Source organism: Nicotiana tabacum, chromosome 8 (genome assembly GCF_000715075.1).
Source record: "Nicotiana tabacum cultivar K326 chromosome 8, ASM71507v2, whole genome shotgun sequence".
NCBI lineage: Eukaryota > Viridiplantae > Streptophyta > Magnoliopsida > Solanales > Solanaceae > Nicotiana > Nicotiana tabacum.
Genome location: NC_134087.1, coordinates 184,246,351 through 184,262,098, shown reverse-complemented (window position 1 = coordinate 184,262,098; position 15,748 = coordinate 184,246,351). Strand labels below are relative to the sequence as shown.

General features: G+C 36.7%; 1 protein-coding gene across 7 annotated transcripts; it reads right to left on the bottom strand.

Annotated features, from left to right (window-relative positions):
- Positions 1–5,444: 5,444 nt before the first annotated feature.
- Positions 5,445–10,326, bottom strand: LOC107763969 (uncharacterized). Of its 7 annotated transcripts, none has more exons than XM_016582481.2 (7): positions 10,120–10,326; positions 8,310–8,485; positions 7,082–7,328; positions 6,612–7,007; positions 6,434–6,541; positions 6,012–6,181; positions 5,445–5,867 (listed from the first exon to the last, which is right to left on the bottom strand). In XM_016582481.2, the coding sequence occupies exons 2-7, from the start codon at positions 8,394–8,396 to the stop codon at positions 5,673–5,675; spliced, it is 1,203 nt and encodes a 400-aa protein (XP_016437967.2). In that variant the 5' UTR covers positions 8,397–8,485; positions 10,120–10,326; the 3' UTR covers positions 5,445–5,672. The 7 variants fall into 7 exon arrangements, with proteins under 7 accessions (XP_016437967.2, XP_016437966.2, XP_016437965.2 ...); XM_016582480.2 differs by having other exon boundaries at positions 8,310–8,480; XM_016582479.2 differs by having other exon boundaries at positions 8,310–8,460.
- Between the last annotated feature and the right edge of the window lie 5,422 nt (positions 10,327–15,748).

The following is a 15,748-nucleotide window of genomic DNA, read 5'->3' as shown; positions in this document are numbered from 1 at the left end:
TCTCTCTCTCTCTCTCTATATATATATATATATATATATATATATATATATATATATATATATATATATATATATATATATGCAAAAGAAAAAAGGCGTATAAGTAAAATAAAATGACATAACTTAGTCAAAGTAAGATAGTTAGTTTATTGGTAAATTCCTTGAAATTTAAGGTAGTGGTCAGTGGTTCAAAGCTTTACAGCTTCATTTTTGAGCAATATGGTTTCCGTTTTTTCAAAAGCTTTTTCAGGTCTTAGGAAACTTGGCAATCTTTTCATAAAACTAGTGGAGACAAAGAAGCATGTGACTTATCCTCTTGTTTTTCAACTTGTGAAATTTGCTTTACTTTTGTCAATTGCTACTGCTACAGTTGAGAGAGCTTTTTCGACAATGAAGTTAATAAAGATGGATTTGTAGAGTCGAATGGATGATGAGTTTTTCAGTAGTTGTTTAGTGCCTTACATAGAAAAGGATGTATTTAGTATTACACCTAATGAGGCTATTATGAATACCTTCCAAAATATGAAACCTCATCAAGGAGAGTTATAGTAAGGTACTTTTTTAAAAAAGGTATGATGTCGTTATTATATTTGTTTATTTGTCTACTTCTTTAAATATCGACACCACTTATGAAAAATCATGCTTACGCCCTTGCTTATAGGACTAACTAATACGGACCTCAACAGAACTTGCATAGTTGTCTTTAATGTCACGTTGAATCTGCTTGGCAGAATCCCCAATAGATTTCATGATCAAGACAATTGGCTGAATCCCGCAAAACTATTTCATAGAAGCTCATTGATATCTACTTTTTATAAAGCAAATTGACTTCGATTCTTGAATAATCCACATCACTTCTGCTTCTATTGGAACCTGCACAGCCGCATATATATCAAGTAGCTCAAGTCAGTGTGGTTATGTAACGACCCGACCGGTCGTTTCGAGAGTTGTAGCTTTGTTCCCTTTTTTCTACTCATTTTTGTGCTTCCCTATTATATTATGACTTATCGGGTTAGTTGGTTCGGGTCCGGAGAGAATTCAGTGTGAATTGAGATACTTAGTCTCTTAATTGAAAGCTTAAGTTGGAAAAATCGATCGGATGCCGACTTATGTGTAAACGGCCTCATATTTAAATTTTAATAGTTCTGTTAGCTCTATTAGGTGATTTTGGACTTGGGAGTGTATCCGGATTGTGATTTGGAGGTCCGAAATAGAATTAGGCTTGAAATGGCGAAAGTTGAAATTTTGAAAAGTTTGACCGGGAGTGGACTTTTTATGTCGGATTCCGATTCTGGAAATTGCAATAGGTTTGTGGTGTCATTTGTGACTTGTGTGCAAAATTTGAGGTCAATTGGATATGATTTGATAGGTTTCGGCGTCATTTGTAGAATTTGAAAGTTTCAAAGTTCATTAGGCTTGAATTCGTGTGCAATTCATGTTTTTAATGTTGTTTGAGGTCATTTGAGGGTCCAACTAAGTTCGTATGATGTTTTGGGACTTGACGGTATGTTTGGTCGAGGTCTCGGGGGCCTCGACTGGATTTCAGATGGTTAACGGATTGGAAATGGACTTTGAAGATTGCTGAAGTCGGTTGATGTTCTGTGTTCTTGTGTCCTTCTATGCGATCACGAGGATGGGTCCGCGATCGCGAAAGGTCTTTGAGGGATGTTGATTTCTGCCTCTACGTGTTCGCAAAGTGAGGGACGTGATCGCGGAAGTTGAGAAGTTTGTGCGCGATCCACTATAAGGAAGTGAGGCAATTGGGGTGGCACACAGTGTTCTTCGCGTTCACGAGTTGTGTATCGTGATCGCATAAGCTTGGAAAGGGTGGTTCTCCGCGTTCGCGACTGGGATCATGCGATTGCGAAAGAGGATCTTGTGAGTCGGGCAGAATTGTTCTACGCAAATGCGGCTATTGTTCCACGATTGCGAAAGCTAATAACTGGGCAGCAGTGATAAATTTCAAAAATGAGGGTTTGAACCCATTTTTTCATATTTTGAGCTAGAGACCTCTTATTTGGGAAATTCTTGAAGGGATTTTCAAGGAGTTTATTCGTGTAAGTGATTCTTAGTTAATTTTGGCTAAATCCCATATTTATGTCTTTAATTCCATCATCTAATTTGTGGTTTGGGGTGAAAAATTGGGGAAAATGAAGAAGAGTTCTTAGGCTAGAATTTTGAGATTTTGAATGGGATTTTGTTATCGTATTTGATTAAATTTGGTATAGTTAGACTCGTGAGTGAATGGGCTTTTGGGTTTTGCGACTTTGACGGATTTCGAGACGTGGGACCGGGAGCCAGGTTTGAGCTAATTTCCGATTTTGGCTTATAATTTCGTATTTTTCTTGTGGGATTGATTCCTTTAACCTGTATTGATTATATTGTACTGCTTGTGGCTAGATTCGGGGCATTTGGAGGCCGATTCGCGAGGCAAAGGCATATTGGAGGAGAGTTTTGCTCGGATTGAGGTAAGTAACAGTTCTAAATCTGATTCTGAGGGTATGAAACCCCGGATTATGTATTATGTGATTAGTTTGGAGGTGACGCACATTCTAGGTGACGGGCGTATGGGCATTTTTTTTATTTGGTTCGAATTTTTCAGTTATTTTTTTATTAAAACCAAAACTAAACCAAATTTTTTCGGTTTTTAAAATTCAAAATGAAAAACAAATCAAACCAAAAATGTATTTGTTTTTTTGCTCTATTGGGTTCGATTTTCAGTTTGATTCGATTTTTCAGATATTTATGAGTAGCTCTAGTAGTTAGGATATGATGGTGGCTTGGAAAAAGGACATGAAATTTGTTTAAGAAAAAAAAAGATAGGTTTAAAAGCAAGTACGCTACTAATGACCAATACTCATTGACGTTCGAGTTCATTATATTTTTGAGTGTTTCTAAATCATGCAATACGAATTAATGATTATATCCACTTTTTCGTGAGTTAATGTACATGCTAATTTTTTAGGAGTTTTTTCATAGATCTTATCTGACTGAAATTTCATAGGTCCATCAGAAACGATCTTATGAACAATACTCATTGCTTTGTCATAATTGTTCCTTATTTTTTGACTTATTACGACCATAAAATGGGAATTCAAGACGATTTTTATTTTTTCTTGTGCTATAGTCCACGCCATATGTATGAAATTAGACGACCGGATCCGAATCACCTCAAATTTTGAGGGCCAGTCAGAAATGACCTAATGAACAATATACATCGCTTCGCCATGAACGTTCCTCATTTTATAGTATTTTAGGGTGTTATAGAACAGGAATTCAACACGATTTCTGACTTTTCATGTGCTATAGTCCGTGTCATCTGCATGAACTCGGGGAACCGGCTCCAACTTGCCTAAAATTTTACGTGCCCATCAGAAACGACCTAATGAACAATAGTTATCGCTTCTCTATGATTGTTCCTCATTTTTTGTGTTTTCAAACCATAAAACAGGAATTTAGGACGATTTTTAATTTTTTATGTGCTACAACCCACACTATCTGTATGAATTCGGGCGAAAATTGGGTATGATCCAGTATTCCTTATGGCCCTAAAACGCCAAAAATGAGAAACGATCATGGAAAAGTAATAATTATTGTTCATTAGGTAATTTTTATGGGCCCATAGATTTTTCTACGATTCGGAGACCGTCGCCCAAATTCTTAAAATTGGCGTGGATATTAGCACACGATAAATTAGAAACCATCCTGAATTCCTATTATATGATCATAAAATGCCAAAAAATAAGGAATAGTCATGTCAAAGCAATGACTATTGTTCATTATATCTATTCTGATGGGCCCAGAAAATTTTATGTGATTTAGAGCTCGGCGCTAGAATTCATGAAGATAGCATGGATATTAACACACGAAAGAATAAAAATCGTCTTGACTTCCTGTGTTATGGTCCTAAAATGTCAAAAAATAAGGAACATGGCGAAGCAATGACTATTGTTTATTATATCGTTTCTGATGGTCCCACAAAATTTTAGGCGATCCGAAGCCCGTTGTACGAATTCATGAAGATGGCGTGGACATTAGCACACGAAAAATTTTGAAAGAATTTTTTACACGCTTGATCCTTTTTTAACTATTATTTAAAAAAATAGCATCATTTCTTGTTTATTCCATAAAGTGCACTTTTTTTCATTATTAGCATATTATAAAAATTAAGCTCAATATTTAATAAGTTAACTGACTATACTAATCACGATAAGTACTTTTTTTCCATCTCCGTCTCCTTTTCCAACATTCATCTTCTTCACTCCATTTTCGAAAATCTATGCACATGTGAATGGCACCTAAATTCAAGATGTATTGATTTATACGTCTTTTATACTTTGTATATCAAGTATCACTTTAATTCAAAATGTATTTTTATATATATTTTTTTTTTGTATATTTATTTGTGAAGTTCCACCTTTTCTTAAGATGTATTTTTAATGTATATTTCAAATATATTTTTTTTGTCAACTTGCCATTTTAATTCAGGATGTATTTTTTATGTATATTTTTTTTGTATATTTATATCTAGTGTCATCTTAATTAAATTTAAGACATATTTTTTATGTATATTTCACATGTCTAAGTGTCATCTTAATTGAAGATGTATTTTTTATGTATATATTTTGTATATTTTATATGTGTTAATTTAATGTATATTTTTATATATACGTTTTGTATAAATTAGCATATATTATTATTGAAGTAATATCTTTATGTTAAAAAAAAGAAGAAAGAAGGAAGAGAAAAACTTAAGAAAGACAATTAAAAGGAAAAGGAATGGAACAAATTTAGAAGATATATTGGCTTCGGCAGAAAATAAAATTAAGAAGAAAACCCCAAAAGGTAAAGAAGGAAAGATAATAGATAAAGAGAGAGAGAAAAAAAAAGGCATGATTTTTGTACAAAGAATTATTGATTTTTCATTCAATTTGTTTATGTTTAGGGATTAATAATTAATATTCCTATTTTAATGGAAATGTGTGCTACAAATATAAATATTTTCCTGCCACAACTGTAATACTGGGTTTCATGCTAAGAATTTGTTATATTTCTTCTAAACTGTGACAGTTATGGAAAGTTCCCGTTTGATTGATGATGTAAGAAACTATACATCATTAACACGCAGAATTAAACCACTGTTTATGTGTCTTGAAACAACTTAGGCTAAGTAGTAAGTAAAACATTAGACTAGAGGACTTCAACTATTATTTACTGTGAAATGATTTGTTATTGAATATTTTTGCTTGATGTTTGACACTGGCTGGACTTTAAAGGCAAAGGAAGCCAATGTCTCAAAGATTAATACATTATGTTTTGCTTTCACACATTTTAAGACCCATTCGTAACCCTCGATCAGCACAAATTCAGTAGGAGTACATAACATTAGAAAAATTAAATTGTTGAAAAGCGTTTTAATTTGGTCACCGGTTGAGAGCTACATATGGCATAACTAGTTTCATAATTCACAAAGTTGAAGACACCAAACTTAACTAGTTTCAGTAGGAGTCTATGTTCATTCTCAAATTAGTTAGTATAACATTTTATAAGGAGAACAATTGGCTTATAATAACAACACCTGCTGCTTCCTCTTTATCTTGGTTTTCTGTACAAAGCCATCTATTGACTGGCAAAAGAAACACTAAAGCCATCTATTAATAGTAGCATTATATCTACAGAATCTCCCACTCAGATTCAGAATGATCATTAGCTGACAATTTTTTTGTGTTCGCGTTCGCGGCGTGAACCTGCATCACCTTGTCTTCATCCTCTAGGTTAGGCAGTTGATCTCCATGTAATGCCCCAAGCTCCTCATACTCTTTCCTCGTCGCCTTCTTTTTCGTAGAAAATACTTCCCGCAGCTTCTTCTGAGAAAATAACTGAACTGTCAACAAAATCTAGATTCGCGATGAAACCACCCTCCCACCACAACCAAACCAACAAAAACCATATAAATAGAAAGCAAGAAATGCAAATATAACACGAGGGGAAGGAGGAGAGGGAAATGGGACCTTGTACGACTTCCGTTTGACTGAGCCCTGGGGAATATGAAGCCTGCCCCCATCAACCAGAACACATGTTCCCCCCAAATTTGATTCATCAAACTGCTCTACAATTTCCACATCGGACTCGTTTAAATCATACTTCTCCAGTGTATTAGAACAATATCTATCTGTTCTTTCTGTAAAAGATAACATCAGCAGACACAAAAAGAATGAGAGAGGATTTTAATAAAGGTGCAATTTTGAGGAATCAGGATGGAAATATCTGAAAAGCAGGAGTATGCTGGTCGGTTGCATAAAAAAGGATATAAAACCTACTCTCCAAGATTATATCAGAGTAATAAAGAGTCTAGCATTACGGGTATACAGAAAAATGGAAGCAAAAAAGAGAAAGGAGGAAATCCTTTTTTACTGATAAATATTGTAAGTACCTCCGTGGGATTTATTGAGCTCCTCACGAGCAACCTCAGCGTTGTGAGTATTACTGCTAATTTCTGATCCAGTCTCACCTGCCAACTCCTTGTCCGTATGCCTATCTGCTGCCATATAAGAAGTTAACATAGAAAAGGAGTGAGAAAAATAAAACAGAATACTGCTAAACACATATACCATGAGAGTCTGATTGCAAGTCACAAATAACGGCTGTGTTTCTGAGATCTGGTTGACTCTTCCCAACAGATTCAACTGATAAACTCATGTCAGAAGCTGCAGCATTACTCGAGATTCCAGCAGCAGGCACATTTGTATCCATAATATGATTGTAAACCTCCTTTGTTGCTTCTACAGAATCATGTCCTTTAACTGAGGCCGAGGGCGAAGTCATGGTCATGCAGTCAGATGCCACTTCAAAATCTCCCCTAACCTTAGAAACTGAGGAAAATTTGATTGCATCCCTTGAGACGAGACAGATAGCATCAGACTTCTTAGATGGAGGATGACTATCTCTAACAATCTCTTTGATCCCAACATTTTGACGTCTATAAACTCCTCCATTTTTGCTTTTCCCTGACACGTCATAAATTAGTCTACTAGCAGTTTTTTTCTGGGCCACTAAAATGATTGATAATCGGTATCCTTACCCTTGATCACTTGAGTATCATCAATTAATTTCTTAGTAATTCCCCTCGGGTTGAGTCCTTTAAGGTTTGCTTTCAGCTTCTTCTTGATTTCAGTGTGAGCATAGGGGTTCAGAGACAAGTCAGTAGCTGCGACTTTCACGGGATCTATGTTACAATGAGGATGCATATCTAGCATCACATCTGAATAGAACCTCTTGACACTTGCACCAACAGTCTGCACCTGATTTTCAACATATCTAACGGTGTCCTGTGATATATCGTGTTCCCAGTTACGATGGTGAATGCTTAATTGGTCAAAGTAGTGCAAGGTGAATAAAAGATACTACACATTGAAATTATGAACAAGTTCAAGATGCAATTGACCCAATTTGGTTATTAAAAAACAAATGTAGTATCACTCCTTTTGATACATTAACATGATAAGCACCCGATCCTTCCAATGAAACATAGTTTACCAACTCAAGAGTTCAGAAAGTAGCAAACATAAATTTCATGTGAATGGAAAAATGAAATAAATGTAGTATTTCTTTTTAAACTAAAAGAGAGCAGTCTTCTAATAAAACTCAAGACAAGATCAGCAGTACTGCAACAACTACGCCTCAATTGCTAAGCTTGTCGGGATCAGCTGTATGAATCCTTACTAAAAAAAAGGGCAGCCCAGCGCACAAGGCATCCACGTTCACGCAGGATCCGGGGAAGGGCCGCACCCAAAGGGGTAAGATGTAGACAGCCTATCCTGATGTAAGCATTAGTAGCTGCTGCCATGGCTTGAACCTGTGACTTATAAGTCACACGGAGACAACTTTACCGTTGCTCCAAGGCATCCCTTCCTAACCATATAAATATAGGAATCCTTAAACCATATAAATATAGGAAGTTGCTTGTCATGCAGAACTTGAAGTACAATGCTATCACCTAACTGCAAAAGTCAGGATATAGTTTTTGCCAATTCTAGCATTTTGTTAATCATTGAGACAAGTTGAAGTATCAAACATGTCCAACCTACAACAAATTTCTAATAAAATAAGGCTAGTATTATGGGCTACGAATGAGGGGCAAGTTTGTATAGTCTTTATCTAGACTTTCCTCTTACTAAACCCAATGTCTTTTTCCTTGTAACAAAAGATACAAGCACCTATTAGTTGGGTACAAAGGATATATCGAACATATGTTGTCACTAGTTAAACAGGAATAAAGAAAAGTTAATTTAGAGAGGAATGAAGTTTACCTGGTACATAACCTCTTCCATCTCCAAACACATAGCTTCAAATTTGTGGTATATATTTCCAACCCATGATATACCTTTCATATCCATTGCATAACACTTTGATACCTTTTCCGGGATTCAACAAAGTACTGCAATATGATATAGCTTTCAGCTGCAGAACTCGACAAGTTGCTGCACTATTAGAGCTTGTATAAGATCATAAATAAAAAAATTCTCTTGAGCAAGATTATTCGCCAACTTCAATCAAATGCATGAGCCACCCCCTCTCTAAATCACCGCACTGATGTAAAATTGATGCCCCAAGATAAACAAGACACAAATAATCCAATCTCCACAACAAAGTTCAAACGGTGCACTCATAGAACCATTTATTAGTATTAGCAAAATTCTGTTCATTGTTTACCTGAATTATAACAGTACAGTTGAAACTCTCTAAACAGAACTTGAAACTAAATCAGAATGCTTTGAATTAGCATATAAATAGCACAAGCTCGTCTATTTGTAACATTATTTTATTTCTCTGGATTAAAGGGACATGGTAAGTATTCTTATAATAGGATGATCCGACCTACTGCTACATTAACAGTCATTGAACCGATCAAGTAAAAGAATACAAAATAGTCCAAAAACTCAACCATTTAACTAAGAGAAGTCATTTGATAGGCTCACCGGATAAGTTCACCCCGTGTTTCAACAATCAAAACTTCAGCCGTTCATAAGTTTCACAAATCAATCAGCAAAACAGATATCTTAGATAATTATAAAGAAGGCAAGAATGGAATTTTTTTAATAAGATGATGATGGCAGCCAAGTGCAGCGCAGGGGCGGATGCAGCTTTACATTACCGGGTTCGTCTGAACTAGTACTTTTAACGCGGCGCATAAATTTACAAAGCTCCACTAAAAATGCAACAAATAGTAGGTAACCATAATTTTTTGATAAGTTAGTAGGTAACCATAAGTCTAAAACTATAATAGGTTTAATCCGTAGAACTTAAATCTTGGATCCACCTCTGAGTGCAGCCAAGGGGTTTCTTAACGGAATGACGTTTTAGTGATTCATCATACAAATAACAAAACCCAGAACTCCTTAAAAAACTTGCACAGCTATAATTCTTGGACCATATGCTTCATGTATGTAGAGCAACTTTTTGGCCTACAAATGGACAAAATGGAATATCTGCAGTAATCAAGATTCCAAAGCCTTTTCGGTCAGCTAAAGTCAACAAAAGGGTTTAAGGAGCTTCCGTATTACCCAAACTACACCTCATACCAAATTTACAACAAAAGCATTCCAAACCCATGAAATAATTCATCAAAAACATGACACAAAGCAAGCTACTTTACCTAAAACCCCATAAATTTCACATAGAGAAGATATATCAATCCATTTCTTTCAAAACGATAAGCACATAAAATAAAACCCACCAGCAAAGTTCAATATATACAACAACCAAATAATTATCATCAAACCCCACAAAAGAAAAGGCAAAAGGTAGCTCGGACCACAATTACGCAGTTTTACCTCTGCAAGAGACTGTTTACCCTCGAACCGTGACCTCCTAGTCACAAAAGAAAAGGCAAGTATGTACTAAAAAAAAACTATACTTCCGCCCCTAAAATTCTTCAAAGAGAAACAGGTAAAATTCATCATCGCCATGATCAAGAAACAATACCCACAAAACAGAAAGCAAATATACAATATATAGCTTTATTAGATTATCACTATCTATCTATTACAAAAGAAAAATTAAAAAAGCAGCTTGGTTAGTATAGGAAATGATCACTATAGTTGAAGCATAAGAACTTACTGTTTAATAATAAGAATACCCAGAAGCAAAAAGTGAGTCCTGGTATTTTTTTTTTCAAGACAGGTAAACTTTTGCTAGAACGATTGAGAACAAAAAGCACAACACAAGTAGGACAGAGAGAAACAGATGAGTTGGGGGAATTTTGTTGAGTTGGAAAATTTTCGAGAAACGTAAAGGGAGAGAGAGTTCCGCCTGGTTTCTTTGTCGACACGTGTGCAAAAAAGCCTGCCTTATGAATTGTGTAACATCAGCGAGAAACGATAGTCATACGTAATAAAATAGGAGTAGTTTCTATTTTAATGAAGAGTATTTTACTTGGAAGAATGATTAAAACACAAGAAAAAGAAAAAGCTTGATCGTACTTATCCATTTCCATTTCCTACATTGCTTACAAATTGTGCAAGTCCTTAATAATTCGCAAGGTTTATCTATTAAATAACAATTACTCTAACGTGTACATCTGTCGATGCTTTCTTTTTATTTATTTGTTCCAAAAAAAATATCATACTTTTTTATTTAAAAATTATATAATCTCGTGTTTAATCAAACATCACCACATAAATTAAGATTATATGCAAACTAGTTTGTACAAATTTTAGTTATTCCAACAGATATATACACTTTCCATACATTTTCTATTGGCTACTCTGTTCACCAACATTTAAAAAAAATAAAAAAAATTACATACTTAAATATTTATGTCGGGTAACATTAGTACTGGCTCGACCGAGATATTTTGGAAGGACAATGTAAGACAAAGTAACTAATTTTCTTGTGATTACTTTTTGCTAATCGAAGGTCCATTATATATGATACACTAGACGGTTAGTGTTATACAAAAAAGCCAATATCATGATCATAGTATGCAAAGAGAGAATTGAATGAAAGTTTTATTTGTATTAAAGAGAGCAAAGATAACAAGAAGTCAATGTGGTACCACGAGAGAGACACCGATATAGAAATTTGAATGCTTATTGAAAACTTCGACTACTACACACCAAAGTTACAAAAGATGATTTAAATAAGCTAGAAAATCATAATGCAAATAACGAAGTAAAGCTAATCTATATTTAATGAAAAATGACCTAAAGTTCTACAAAGGAAAAGTTGGTCGAATGGATTGCACTGGGAGAGGACGCGTCCGTGTTCTCAGCTTCAGATGGTGCGCGCTCCACGAGGGTGCTAGTTAATTACTACTATCTTCATTTTAATTTATGTAAATCTGTTTGATTGAGCACGGAGTTTAAGAAAAAAGGAAGACTTTTGAAATTTGTAATCCTAAACAAGTTAAAAAGGGGCCCAGAATATTTGTGTGGTTATAAAAGCTTCTCATTAAGGTAGAATTGTAAGTTTAAACTAAATTGTTACCAAATTTAGAAATTGGTCATTTTTTTAGGAACAGACCAAAAAGGAAATAGGTTCACATAAACTAGAACAAAAGGGAGAAGGTATCTGCTTGTAGTCGTTGGCTGCACACGAACGCTGCCTGCTGAAGGGAGATGTTTAAATTACCTTCTGATGGACGCGGGCTATCGATAGGACGACATTGGCACATGCGCCACCAAGACCACGGAATCGTGCGCTGGGAGCTTCGTCAAGGCACCGAGGAGCGCGATAAGCTAAGGGGTCATGGGGCATATCTCAAAAGTAATCTATGACATTCTTCCGCACCTATTTAGCAACGTGCTTGACACCTTCCTTGCATGATAGTCATCCACCAGGTTGTTGAAAGCATTGACGCTTAACTTTCTTCTATGTGTTCTCCTCTGCATCATATTCTCTCTATTTCACCAAGAATTTCTTATGGTCTTTTGGTCATCAAGTAGAGCTTCTATCATTCGTTTTCTCACTGATATGTTTCTCGATGTTGGTTTAGTGAGCTGGCTTCTTGAGAGGTCATCCTTGTCTTCCTAGAAAGGTTTAAGCAAACTAACATGAAAAATATGATAAATCTTCCACCAAGAAGTGATACTAACACGATACGCTACTTTCTCAATATGTTTTGAATGGGCAAAGCTCCTATGTTTTTAGCAGCAGATAGGAGTCCTCGCAAATAAGTATTGCTTTGGAATCTTCATTTACCTTGTTCCCAACTTGATATTCCACAAGCGACAATTTAGATCAACATGGTTCTTCATTCGGTTTTGAACCTTCTCAAGATAGCTCTGCATTATCTCAAAGGCCAATGCAAAAGTAATTGTGTCAGCTACATTAATTTGTGGAGGTACGCATCAATATATTAATCTTTTTCTTTCTTCTGCACGTATGGATAAAATGTGCTATTTGGTTTTGTTTGTTGATAAAATGGAGGCTCGCTTCCGATGTTCTGTGTGATAAGAATGTGTCACCAAAACTTAAAGGTAAGTTCTATAGAGCGATGGTCAGACCGACTATGCTGTATGGGGCGGAGTGTTGGCCGGTCAAGACATCCCATGTCCAGAAGATGAAGGTGATGGAAATGAGGATATTGAGGTCGATGTGCGGGTATACCAGGTTAGATAAAATTAGAAATGAAGTTATTCGGGACAAGGTGGGTATGGCCCTTGTAGAGGACAAGATGCGGGAGGCAATAGTTAGATGGTTTGGGCATGTGAAGAGGAGAGGCATTGATACTCCGGTGAGGAGGTGTGAGAGGCTGACATGGGAGGGCCAACGGAGAGGTAAAGGCAGGCCGAAGAAGTATTGGGCAGAGATCATTAGGCAAGATATGACGTTGCTCCAGCTCACTGAGGACATGACCATGGATAAGAAGGTATGGAGATTGAGAATAAAGGTAAAGAGTTAAATGGTCGAGTGTTGTCCTTGTTTGTAGCAGTAGCTTTGTTGTCTTGTGTTTCAGTTTTCTGATTGCATTACCTTTTGCTAATTTTGTATTTTGCTTTGGTTGTCATATCGGTTTGCTTGTTGTTGTTTGCCCCTCCCCTTCCTGAGCCGAGGGTCTTCCGGAAATAGTCTCTCTGCCTTTTTAAAGGCAGGGGTAAGGTCAGCATACACTCTATCCTCCCCAGACCCCAATTGTGGGACTATACTGAGTATGTTATTGTTGTTGTTGTAGATCTTCATAATGTTTACCCAAAAATATGAGTAACAATTAAACTTATTTGTAGTTTTAAAGATACGTGATTTAGTCCAATACCAATCGGTAAACAAGGAATTAAATATCTAAATTGAAGAAATAAAGCAAGTCAAACCAGTGTGCAAGCCAAGTTTTGACCTCGAGTTATGGTGTCCTCGAGGTAGGTTAGAAAGAACAACAAAATTATAAGGCAACTCTAATGAATGGTAAGCAAGAAAAATGAAGAATGTATATTCTCTTGTCACTGAATAATGTGTTACAAATGAATGGGCTCCCTTTTATATAATAGGGGGTCCTAAGTAAGGTATATTTCTAATTATAGTAGAGAATCTTATTGGACAGTTGTCTAACCGCCAAGTACAAATCCGTTCCGGAATTTACGCCGGGATCTTCGGCCCGTTGAGGGAATCTCGCTCTTTCTGTTACTAAACCATAACGGTATCATCTCGATGTTGGTCATACTCGGCCTTGGTTTTCATCGAGCACTTCGGTCTTCCAGTTCTATACTCCGCCATCGAGCTCGAGCCAGGTCCGTTTTAAGCTTTTTCTCGAAGCAACTCCCCGAGCCTACAAAATCGGGCATACCTGATTTCAACCGTATACACATAACTTCCTCAACGGCGAAATTAAAGTACATAATCATAATACTAATAAAATTACCAATAATCATTTGTGTTTTAGTTTTCACACGTTGGAATATAGTCCCTTGATAGTACAACTAATTCCAGGAAACTTTTGGTCATGGGTTTTTTATTTAGGAACTCTGTTGACCCTAAAATTCGAGTAACAATTAAACTTGTATTATGGTTTCAAGGATATATAATTTAATCCAATATCAATTGATAAACAAAGAATTAAATAGATAAATTAGAGAATAAAGCAAATCAGATCAGTATGTAAGCCAAATCTCGACCTCGACCTATGATAGTCTCGAGGTGTGATAATAGGAATAGCAAATGATAAAGCAACTCTAATGAAAAGTAAGTGGAATAGCAAGAAAGTAATGATGTATTCTCTTATCAGTGAACTAACATCCTTACAAATGGATGGGATCCCCCTTTATATAATGGGGGAATCCTAAATAAGGTACACTTCTAATTATAGTAGGAAATCATATTTGACAAATGATTAACCACTGAAGACCAATCCATTCTGAAATTCATGTCATGATTTCTGGTCTGTTGCGGGTATCTCACTCTTTCCGTTACTGAATCATACCGGCATCATCTCGAAGTATGCCTTCTTCTGACCTCGATAAGTGATGTTGACCCCGACCTTGGAAAGGAACTTCGACCCCGAGCTCGATGTCCTGGTCTTCTGACGTGGTATCATTTTTTCCATCGAAGGACGAAATCAGGTAGCCCCGGTTTCCACCGTATACAGATAGTCCCCTCGTTTCTTAGAATAAAATGATAAGAAACGACTTGAGCCTTGATTTTCTAGAGACCCCAAGAATGACATCATCCTCGTGACATAAGTGGTCGAGGTGACCGAAACGTCCAGTCTATACAGTTCCTCAAACCATTCATGCTTGCCAACGACGGTCGGCTATTAGCACCACCGAACCATCGCCGTGAGCCTATAAATATCGGCTTCCTGGTTGAATCAAAACTTTACTTCTACCTTCACAAAGCTTTCTAAGTCTCTTCCTCTCTCCATCTCTTATCTTCCACCACCCGTAGAGTCAATTCTGTTAGTACCAAAACACCAATTTTCATCTCTTTCCGCTTCCTTCTATCTAAGTCAATTGAGAAAACCTCCAAGACCATTCCACAAAAGGAGAAAGCTTCTTCCTCTTCTTCCCCGCCGACCAATGATAAAATGCCGGTAGAATCGCTCCCTCACGAGTATGTTCCCAGCCCTTGCATCCTAAAGTTTGACATTAAAGTCGAGAACCCTTTATCGATCCTTGGCCGATGTGAGCATGAGTTGAGATACATTTTCTCGATACCAGTGAAAAATCTCAAGGCTATAAAGAGAGATTGTAGCTAAGGGCCGAGGTCATGGTACAGATCCCCAATCCCGAAGAGAGCATTACCACTCATGTGGAAGGGTTCCTAAGTGTCTATACTTACCCCTTCACACTGTGTCCTATCGACCCAGTTATTATTGATTTTTGCAAGAGGTACCAGGTCACCCTCGGTTAGGTTCACCCATCATTTTGGCACATAGTGATCATGCTTCGCTTTTTTTCCAGCAAGGCCAAGGGGTTGGAGTTCACCCTCAACCACCTAATACGGTTATATCGACCTCGGCTTTTCCGAGGGTTGATCAAGCTCCAACGCCGAGCGATGAAGGCCTTTTTACGAGCAACAATAAGGACAAAGATCGGGGTTGGATGACACGGTATGTGCGGGTTTGGACTTGCGACCTCATCCCAGAGGAGAAAATGTCGTTCCCAGAGAAGTGGAACCCCGAACGTAAGTGATACCTTTTATTCATTAGTCTTCGTACTCCATATTTTTCTTTATGTAATGCCTTCATCTATTTTATAGCGGTCACTTGGATGCCTCACGCGGTCACTGACCTCGAAGATTGGGTTCGAAAGTTGGC